The 10,769-nt window shown below is 26.5% G+C and overlaps 2 protein-coding genes across 2 annotated transcripts; both read right to left on the bottom strand.

Annotated features, from left to right (window-relative positions):
• Positions 1–2,139: 2,139 nt before the first annotated feature.
• On the bottom strand, positions 2,140–3,690 carry LOC113385109 (zinc finger protein 239-like). Its single transcript, XM_026622919.1, has 5 exons — positions 3,481–3,690; positions 3,091–3,187; positions 2,894–2,999; positions 2,433–2,600; positions 2,140–2,328 (listed from the first exon to the last, which is right to left on the bottom strand). The coding sequence occupies exons 1-5, from the start codon at positions 3,627–3,629 to the stop codon at positions 2,153–2,155; spliced, it is 696 nt and encodes a 231-aa protein (XP_026478704.1). The 5' UTR covers positions 3,630–3,690; the 3' UTR covers positions 2,140–2,152.
• Positions 3,691–3,949: 259 nt separating this feature from the next.
• Positions 3,950–5,035, bottom strand: LOC113385899. The gene is made up of 4 exons (XM_026623722.1): positions 4,862–5,035; positions 4,543–4,800; positions 4,124–4,261; positions 3,950–3,967 (listed from the first exon to the last, which is right to left on the bottom strand). The coding sequence occupies exons 1-4, from the start codon at positions 5,033–5,035 to the stop codon at positions 3,950–3,952; spliced, it is 588 nt and encodes a 195-aa protein (XP_026479507.1).
• Positions 5,036–10,769: the final 5,734 nt, after the last annotated feature.

The raw sequence follows: 10,769 nt of genomic DNA, 5'->3' as shown, positions 1-10,769 counted from the left end.
CCACTTATAAGTTTAATTTAAATCGATATGTTCGCACTACATTTTTAACAGTATTTAGTCCTGATGGCGAAAGAGTAGCTTGCGCTCATGGTAATCGTACAATTAGTATTATATCTATGAAAACAAATAGGGTGGAAAGAATATTATCGAGTGGTCATATCAGAAGCATTTGGACTCTATCTTGGGCCCCTTTTGTCAAAGGATCATCATATATATTAGCTTCAGGTTGTTTAGGTGGTCATGTCAGATTATGGTTCAATGACGAGAGGTCAACAATATTCTATGATTTTGAAAAGCCTATAGCTTCGTTGTCTTTTCATCCAATTTTGCCTATACTGGCCATTGCTGTAGATAGTACTTTAGTATTCTGGGATATTAGAAATGGCAATAGTCCTCAAACAACCTTACCTAGTGAAAATTTTGAGGCAAAAATTAGATATGTTTGTTATGATAATGTTGGAAAGTACTTAATCACAGGAGTAAGGAAGGTCTTCGACAGCCTGTTATCAAATATTCTCCAACCTAGAGTGTATGCATTGGAAATATGGGACTTAGAGAAAGAAGGGATTTTAAAAAATTTAAATAAAGGTAACAGCAGAGTTATTGTAGCTAGTTCTTTATTGCATAATGACTCCACTGTTGCCATAGATAAAGAATTCACTAAAATTGCCACTTCAGTGAAAACTCCAGAAGGTGAAAGTGTGAACATATATAGTTTAAAGCCAAATGATTTTGGTTTACTAATGCAATGCATCTGTATACCAGGAGTTATAGTTTCTTTAAGTTTTAGTCCCACTTTGAGGCATTTAATTATTGGACACAACACTGTAAGTGACTCATCAGTAATGTCTGTTGTAAATATTGATTCCGGTAATAGCATATGTGAGCAATTTGTATCATCAGAAATTATCCTGCACCAATTAGCAATGAGAGAAATAAGGAAGTTAGAAAGTCTCACTGGTGCTATAAATGAATGTATTAGAGACTATATACACAAGGAAGCAAATTTTATATGTGTTTGCTCAAACAAACGTGGTGAAGTGATAAATAAAGCATCAAAGTGCAAATTGACATGTGATTGGTTTTTAAATTTTGTTCGAACAATAGATGATGCTTTATTTTGTTTTAACGTTTTATCTGTCCATGATCTTAATTTTAAAATATTAATCTTGAGAATGAAGGAAAAATATAAGCTTTGCCACGAATTGACTAATGATGTACTAATAGATATAGATGATTTTTGCTTAGAAGTTCAAAAATGTTTGAGATATAATTCTCATTTATGTGAAAACCAGCCTTTATTGAAATTAAATTGTTTGTGCTGGTCAAATCATATTGAAAATGGGATAGTGGCATCTTTTAATAATGGAGATATAGTAATGTATAAATAACATTTTGTGATTTTTTAATGCCTTGCTGTGAAGTTATTTCAAATATTTTCACATTCTTTTTGGTTACTCAAATATCTTATTAAAAAAAGTGGTACAATATTTTAATATATAATTAAGTTAATGAATAATCTAATTTTATATGACTGTTTTAAAAATAAGTCACACATATGTTCAACAGTAGTGATTTTATATTTTATTTTATTAATCATTTTGAATCGATTTATTTATTGCATTTTAATTGCTTTTATATCCGAAGAATATACTTTTTATTACAAATATAAACTTTTAATTAATAAACATAACATTTTTTTTATTTATTTTTTTATCATCAAAGTTGGTGAATACAATAAATACAAATAATAGTAAATTATAGCGGCACATGAAACCTTTTAAACGTTAAATAATAATCATAATTTAGCATAATTAAAATCTAAAAGATCTAATAAGAATAGATTTTAATTCTCATTATAAACATGGAAGGGACTCTGTTATTAATCTATAAATTTTGAGACAAAAAAAAACATATATTTGAACTTGACTACATAATTTTTTCACACTGTTCATAATTATTTTTATATAGTTGTTTATATATTCAAACAAATTGACAAATAGTATACATTATTTCTTCCTTTTTACTACAATTTTATTCATATAAAAGAAATACCAAAGTATGTAATATTAACTATATTCTAATTTACTTCTATACAATAATATTTTCATCATTTTATCACTTCATTTTCAACCTGTTTCAATAATTAATATCATAAATCTGTGTGGGATTTATTGTGCTGCTTTAAATAATTCATATTAGCAAACTTTTTATCACAAACACTGCAAGCAAATTGTTTTTCTTTGTTATGTGTACGCATATGTATCGTAAGTTTTCCAGCATGAGCCATGCCTATTCCACATATTGAACAAATGTGCTTCTTTAAACCTTTAAGAGAGACCAAAAGAATCATGAGTTATAAAGAATAATTTATGTTCAATCTACATAATTTTGGGATAAAATGAAACATTTTCTCTAATATGTTTACTCACCTGTGTGTGTTGTCATATGAGCGCTAAGAGAGCTGCTTTTAATAAATGATTTACTGCATTCAGAACATTTATAAGGCTTCTCGCCTGTATGAGTTCTCAAATGTATTGTTAATTCACCACTTCTAGCCATGCGTTTCCCACACACAAAACAAATAAAGTTTTTTATGCCTGTTGAAATATAATAAAAAACAAATTATAAAAGCCTGCCACAAAACCAGAAAAGTGACCAATATATATTTATTTTGAAGTAATGTTCAACATGAGTTTAATGAAAACGATTTATTATGAATCAGATATAATTTAAATCATTTTAAGAAGATAAAATATCTATGGATATTTTGAATATTGCGTGATAATTACTTTGCCTGGATATTAGAAATATATCAAAATATCATATCTAACAAGATATGAAACAATTTGATTTGATTTGATATCAATATACTATGTTAAAAATAAACAACCTGTATGAATTGGCATGTGCAGAGATAAAGACGCACCATTTGTGAAACTTTTGTTGCACACTGTACACAAGAAAGGTCTTTCTCCAGTATGTAGTCTTTTGTGTATCTATTTCAATTAATAATTAAATTATTTCAATTCATATTAATGTAAAAATTTACACTTATTGACAAAGAAAAGTATAAAATATTTTTATTACCACTAAATTATTATGTTGAATATAACTCTTTCCACAAACGTCACAAACATGTGGCCTATCCCCTGTATGTGTTTTCAAATGAAGATGAAAAGATTTCCTATAAAGAATGTATAGAATTTTACATTTAATTCTTCCTAAAACTGTTAATAAAAATAAGCCCTATTCAAATAACTTTATTAATGAAAACCCAATTGAAGGAATTGAATGATATGCTCTTTCTATATAATTCATTTTGTCTTTTGATCGGTGCAAGCTTAAATATTATTGACAAACAATTTAATAACAAATTTATTTGTAAATTTATAAAATTCAATTGAAATTCTAGTAAATCTAGTGTTAATATAATTGAAAGTTAACATTTTACTGTTTATATTATTGAAATTCTCTTACTTTTGAATAAATTTCTTATCACAATATTCACAGTTAAAAGGCCTTCTCATTGAGTGTATAAATATATGATTTCTTAATGCTCTAGGATCACTGAAGGCTTTCGAGCATATTTTACAAATTTCAGACTTTTCTCCTGTGTGTAATCTCATATGTATTTGTAAGCCTCTATTTGTAGTAAATCCATTTCCACAAGTAAGACATTGATGTATTTTCTTCCCATGAATCTATTCATAAATAGTTGTCATTAAAATTGAGTATATATATTTATTTGAGATTTGAGAAACCACAAACAAAAAATAATTCAGAAAATATTATTGGATTCTGGGTGGTCTCAATCGTAATTTTGATTAAATGATTAAGTACATTATTAAATGGTTATTCAAAATCTTTACTGTGAACATGCAAATCTCAACATGCATAAAACAATATAGAATGATTTATTACAACCCCATTAAAAATTCAAGTTATATTACCTTTTATTATTAGCCTAATAAAATATAATTGAATTTAGTTAACACATTCGACATGATAATTAAATGTTACTTTTAATAAAAAGCCTATCAATAAAAAAAATTAATGGTTTATAAGTAAAAAGTAATTATAAAATATATAATATAAATCTACAAATTTATAAGTCACTAACCTTTCTATGCTTAGTAAGTAATTCAAAATTTGAGAAACTTTCTTTGCATATTGAGCATTGCTGATAATTATTTGTTGATGTATAAGGTTCAATTGCCACAGGATTATTTTGAGTGATAGATGTTTGTATATGTTGAGCCTACGAACCATGGAATAATACTTTCTATATTTTTAGAACACAGTTCTATTTTTATAGTACACGGAAGTAAATACAATATTAATTATCAAATGTGATGTTGTAAAGCAAATATATGAAAATCTTATCTTATTTAACATGATGATATGAGCTTTGATGCTCCCAGATATATAACTTCCTATATTAATAATAGTCATTTTAGTTTATTAGATCTACTATGAATTCCAAATGAGAGCTACAGTATTCATTTATCATATCATCTAATAATTTAAATGTTGTATTACCAAGTTATCTTCAATAGAATGATCATTATATTGTCTAGGATGATCATTATCATAAATTGTGTTATTTGGATGACTAGTTGTGTCCTGGTTTGCTACATCCAAATAAGATTTATTACAATTATTTGGTATGGAATTATTTACATATAAATGCAATATTTTTTGCGTTTGTATACACTGTTGTCGAAATGAGTTTATTATTTCTAGTTTTTGTAAGCATTTCTTGCATATTAATGATGGAAACTTGTCCGTACCTAAAAACTATTTATTCTGATTAAAAATCAAAATATTAAATCATGAAAAATTATTTTAAGGTATTTACATTTATACTTAATATTTCATAAATAAACTTTAAAGTATCGTTTCTTTCAAAACATTTTGCAAATATAGATTGCATGTTATCTTCGATAGTGAAACAGCATCTGCATATTTTTTCTAATTCATTTTCTCGGAGTTTGGATAATAAATATTCGTCGTTTATTTGTGTAGTATCCATAATTATAAAGAAAGAGTTATATTCAAAAGCTTTGATTTAGAGTATTTTTGGACAAAAAATTTTGATGGTCGTGGCTTAAACTTAATTGAAAGTACTATAAAAAATATTCAATAGAATCTGATTTATTTAGCATTCTTTCATTATATTTTTGACATAAACAAACTTAACCTTAAAGCTTTATTTACAGTAAATCCAGCGGTACCAACCTACCATCAAGCATAATAATTTCTGTGTTTTCAAACAATAAATTCATTATTCAACTAGTGGTGGATGGCATCGTTCCTTAAGGCAAATTGCTAGAACTTCCCGTACTTTGAAAAAATTAGATTTTTGAGATATCTTACATTTTTGAAAAAATCGATGCGCGTAAGCACCGCGTCGTCGTTTAACGGATAAACGACGTTACGGAATTATTCAAATCGGTTGATCCGTGTTCCTGACGAAAATTTGTATCCGTACACACACACATACATCTAGTTAAAAAACAAGCTAAACGGTAAGAGGTATATAAAAAGTTTGTTTAGACAAAAGATGCACAATAAAATTACGAATAAAATGATATATATATATATATATATATATATATATATATATATATATATAATTCGATATGTGTATTCATATACTTTTTTTGAGATTTTCTAATTTTCCTTGAAATTCAACTCGTCTATAGGCCAAACTGTTCGAAATACGAAGTTGGAAGAAAAACTAAAAAAATTGAGACCATTCTAACGATGTACAATGCTTTATATGGTTTTCATTATACTTATTTATCTATGATGGTTTCTTTGTAAATTTATAAAATAGTTTGAATAGTTGCTCAAACTCATGCTCACTTTTCATTTGAACATCTAAATAATCACACAGTTTATATCTTACAAACTATAAACAATAAAAGATTCATAAACAGTTTGTTTGGACGAAAGATGCAGAATAAAGTAACGAATAAAACGATATATAATTCGATATGGATATTTATATAATTTTCGTGAGATTTTCTAATTTTTCTTGAAATTCGTTAGTAACTCTTTCTTAGGCCAAACCATTTGAAATACAAAGTTGCGATATATGGAAGAAAAACTAAAAATTCTGCGATGAATCTAACAATATATATATATATATATATATATATATATATATATATATAATACTTTATCTGTTTTCTTTGGGAAATAGTTTGAATAGTTGTTCAAACCTATCCGCACTTTGCATTTAAAGATTTGAATATTCACATATATCATATATCTATTCTACAAAATAAACGGAAGTAGGGTAACATATTCTCTCGCAATAAGTTAACATACGCTTTAATGTGTGTATTAAAGTACACCTATACCCCGCTTTACACGGAAGATAGATTCCTAAAAAACCGTGTATCTCGAAAAATTCACTCTTATATGGAAAAACCGTGCTAAACAAAAATCACTAATATAAAGCTTTTTTTGTCTGAATGATGAATAACAAACACATTGAACGGAAAATAAATATTAATATATTTAATATCTAACACATTTAATAAATTACAAAAATATGATATTAGTAATAGTATTAAAATAACATTATATATAATGTATATATACATTATTATTATACATTTATTATTTATAAATAATAAATATATTTATAATATCATATATTAATTATTAATAATATTATATTAATAATAGATATATTAATCTATTTCGTTATATAAGTTAGTTTATTTCAAATTAGCTTATACACACATAAAATTCAGTTTTGATCATGAAGCGGGGAGCTTCCATCTTATCTACATATTTCCATAGACTACTAAGAATTCGTAACATACATTTTGTAGCGTTATATTTAGATTGTAAAACAATAAAAATTTTATTGTAGGTTAGCAAATTATTGTTTAGTATTTGTAAAGCAAAATTAAAAAATTTCGTTAAAAAAATTTGTTTCAAAGCCCGCGTAAGATCAAAAACGTGTAAATCGAATACCGTGTAAAACGGGGGATAAGAGTATTTCTTAATTTTGCTGGCAGTCATTTTTACCTCTTTAAAATTGTTAAAAATATTTACATGATTTCACACTGCAACAATAGTTATAAAATCTCAGACATGCATTTTAAGGAATTTAATAGACACTGTTCAGTTTCACTTTTATTAAGAACACTTCCGCTATCTGTTAGAACAATGGCTATTGCTATTGTAATAGACTTCTCATAAGTTATTAAATTATTATAAAACGATTCTGAGGGTCGTTAAATTGATATTGATATGATTACTAGTTGATGACAAATTAAATAGTGCAATTAATAATCGTTGTGATCATAAAAGTTACAAATTAGTTAAGACATTATTAAGTTAATTCACTCTAATCTTTTTGAATGATTTCAATTTTATATTTTTATTTAGAATTTTTTACTTAAATATTATATTAAATGCGTTTATATAAACCGTTAACTCTTTAATTCAAAAGAATAAAAGGAATTTAATAATCATCCTAGTTGCTTATGGTGTAGAGAGGCACTCAACCTGTCCAAAAGCAAAATTTACAATGATTTATTTACCATAAACTTTTTCATGTTTCCACTTTTTTGTGTTTATTCTAGTAAGATAATTTTTATAGTGTTAAAATTATTATAAATACTAACAAATTTAAACTAGGTGTAAGTGGCAATTTGTATTGAGGTAAAGAACCTGCGAGTTTCTCGTATCGGATTCTGATGAAATTTGGCATAATGGTAGATTTTATGCCCCAACTGATTGGGGTAAAATATTAGAGACATATAAAAAGTGGTTTAAATATAAAAGTTATTTGTAATATGCATTGTGAAATTTAATTTTATAAGAAGAAAATTCACAAATAATTTGTTTGGTTTTCTTTGGGTCATCAGCACATAACTCATGAGTCTATATTATACATGGTAACCAACCTTTGCCGGACTCTAAACACAAAAAAGAGGGTTTTATAAATGCGATTCCCTTCTTTTCACTGGTGAATCCTTTGGTCTATTTTTAGAAATAGAGATAGAATTTTTAGAGATAGAAGTAAAAGCCAAAAACCTATGACAGGTTTCAAGTTTCTATTTTCTTGTCCTCAAATGAAATATCTTGTAGTTTTTCCGAAATACCACGTCATTATATTCTAATGTGAGCAAATGAAAAGATAATCAAAATTATCAAGTCTGATAATTTCCATCAAATTGATCAAAATCACTAGTAGTGGAATAAATAATAAATTCATTGATTTTATTAGAAATAATTTTAAATAACAATCAATAAGTCCCAAAAAAAGATGACAGAACCACCTTTAAAATAAACTTTTGAAGGCACGATACACGTTTGGACTGTTTGCTGCGACAGGATAGTGGCAATGACGCTCAACTTCTGACATGATTGTGCTTATGGCTTTCTTCACGTTATACTGTCGCAAAAAAGTTACTAAACCTAGCCAATTTTTAAATAAGGCCACTGAGTAATTTTTTCACTATGTACCATTTTATCCGTATGTCCCCTACGCAATAATAAAATAATAAATACATTTTCTATTACAACAATTATTACATCTACGCCGACAATTGCACGCAAATAATAATAAAATAAATTGATGCAATCTTATAATTCAATTATATACTCAAATGAATAATTAGTTTAGCTTATTTGATCGAAGCCGTGGTGTCAAAAAGTAGATCTAATACGCTTTGAACAGCAGTTATTTATTGATTATAGATATCAATTTATTTATGTTAACAATAGATGTTGTCTTGTATTATACACCCACCAATTTGTTACAAATACCCCCACTTGAACAAAGTTTGCTTCTTGTTAAGTTCTTGTTAAAGAATTCGATTTTGATTCTATAACTCTTACTGCACGCAACGGAATCATTTAGTGTCTCGGTGAAGTGCCAACGCGCACCTTCAACGATTTAATATTATTAATATAAAATATAATAATCAATATATAATTAATTATAATTAATAAGTCATAAGTGCTTGAATGTCAATATACAGATGATAACAGAAAATCAAAAGAAAAATTCCTAATTTATTCATATACGTCACAATCATAGTTTAAGATATTAGTTGAATTAATTTAAATTGGTGGTAAATTAGCTTCAGGTAATAATTTGTACAGCAAAAGCACAGATTTTTTTGGAAAAAATATTATAAACTGTTTGAAATAATTTTAAGTTTTGTATCTTAACAAAATTTAAATAAATTATATTATAATGCTAATTTATTAAATTAAAAATCGAAACTGTCGTTCGTCAGAAATATTCTGTATGCATATATAGTCGGTATTCAATAAGACTGCGTGAAAGTGTAAGTAACTTTCGTTTGTTTGCCGGACATCGCATGAGAAAGATTCAAAAGTGAGTTTCATCTCGGAAATAAAATGGTAAGTGTTACATGAATTTCATGTTTACTATTTTAATTATATTTTAATTACATACTTAGATGCACAAATGTTCGTTTTTACGCAATACAAATTATTAGTTTCATAATGTACATAATAGAAATTTTCTTAAATTAAAAATATTGACACCTTTCTTTCTCTCTTATTGTTATTTTGTTGTGACTGTTTCATACGACAAAATTTAGTGTTATTCATAACAGAAACAACCAAGTTTTTTCAAATTTTGTGATATAATTATAAATATTGGGTTATATCTAACCGGATTTGTGTCAACTATATGACTGATGTCATATTTTGTTAATATTCATGTTTATAAATTGAATTTATTTGAAGTAATTAAGTAAGTAACATTATATCATTTTACAATATACAATGTTCAGTGCTTATATTCGCGTCTCGAGATTATGATTTGGTCCATCATCAGTGTAAATTTAAACAAATTGTTTTAGTTACTGGTCGTAAAATCTTTGACTTTGATTGAAATCTTAGACTAATTAGTTTGGTATATATTATATTTTTCTTCTTAAAATTTGTAGCAAACAACATTTTGCAAAAACAAATTGTCAAAAATTCTGTCAAAAAAGTTAATAATATTATTTTTTTATATATTTTTATATATATTTTTAATAAAAAAAGATTCATAAATTTCATGGCTTAATTTGTCGAATGAGCGTCTGAAGATAAGTCAAATTTAAAAAAAGCTTGTTTAAGAAGAGAGCATTTGATTGAACAGTAATCTTTATATTCAAGATACATAAACATGAATTGTTAATAGGGAAATAAAAAATTATAAGATTATAGAAACGTATTTTGTTAAAAATTTCCGATAAGGCAGTAATGGTTTAACGGTGCAACCATTAACCATTATACTTGTTTATCTATGGGTGCAACACAAATTGAAATAAAGTAGTTACATAAAAATATTCATCATTCTCATAATTATTACCTCTAGTTTTATTACTATCTTTATTATTTAATTTTAATAGTTCTTTTAGTATTTATTATCATCTTCTTTAATCACTTTTATTATTCAACATTTTTAACTTCCCGTAGGGTAAGTTATTGTCATCGTCCAAAAATCGAAACTGAAATTTTTACATTTCTCGACGTTCTGAAGGTTTCTGAACATTTTGGCATACCTCAGAAAAAATGGATGTGTGTGTGTGTGTATGTATGTATGGATACAAATTTCCAGTCACGTTTTCGGGCGCACGGATTAATCGATTTGAATGGTTCAAAAAACATTCGATTCCTATTGATAGGGAGAAGAGCTAGTTAGTTTTTGGCAAAGGCAGGTCCAGCAGTTACGGAGATAAAGAGCAAAGAGTGCAGAAAATAGAAATCGAGTT

The sequence above is a fragment of the Ctenocephalides felis genome, unplaced genomic scaffold (assembly GCF_003426905.1).
Source record: "Ctenocephalides felis isolate EL2017-DRISC unplaced genomic scaffold, ASM342690v1 CF-g0.4_SCAFFOLD_03571, whole genome shotgun sequence".
Taxonomy (NCBI): domain Eukaryota; kingdom Metazoa; phylum Arthropoda; class Insecta; order Siphonaptera; family Pulicidae; genus Ctenocephalides; species Ctenocephalides felis.
The sequence above is the reverse complement of the archived record's forward strand: the minus strand, read 5'-3'. Positions and strand labels throughout refer to the sequence as shown.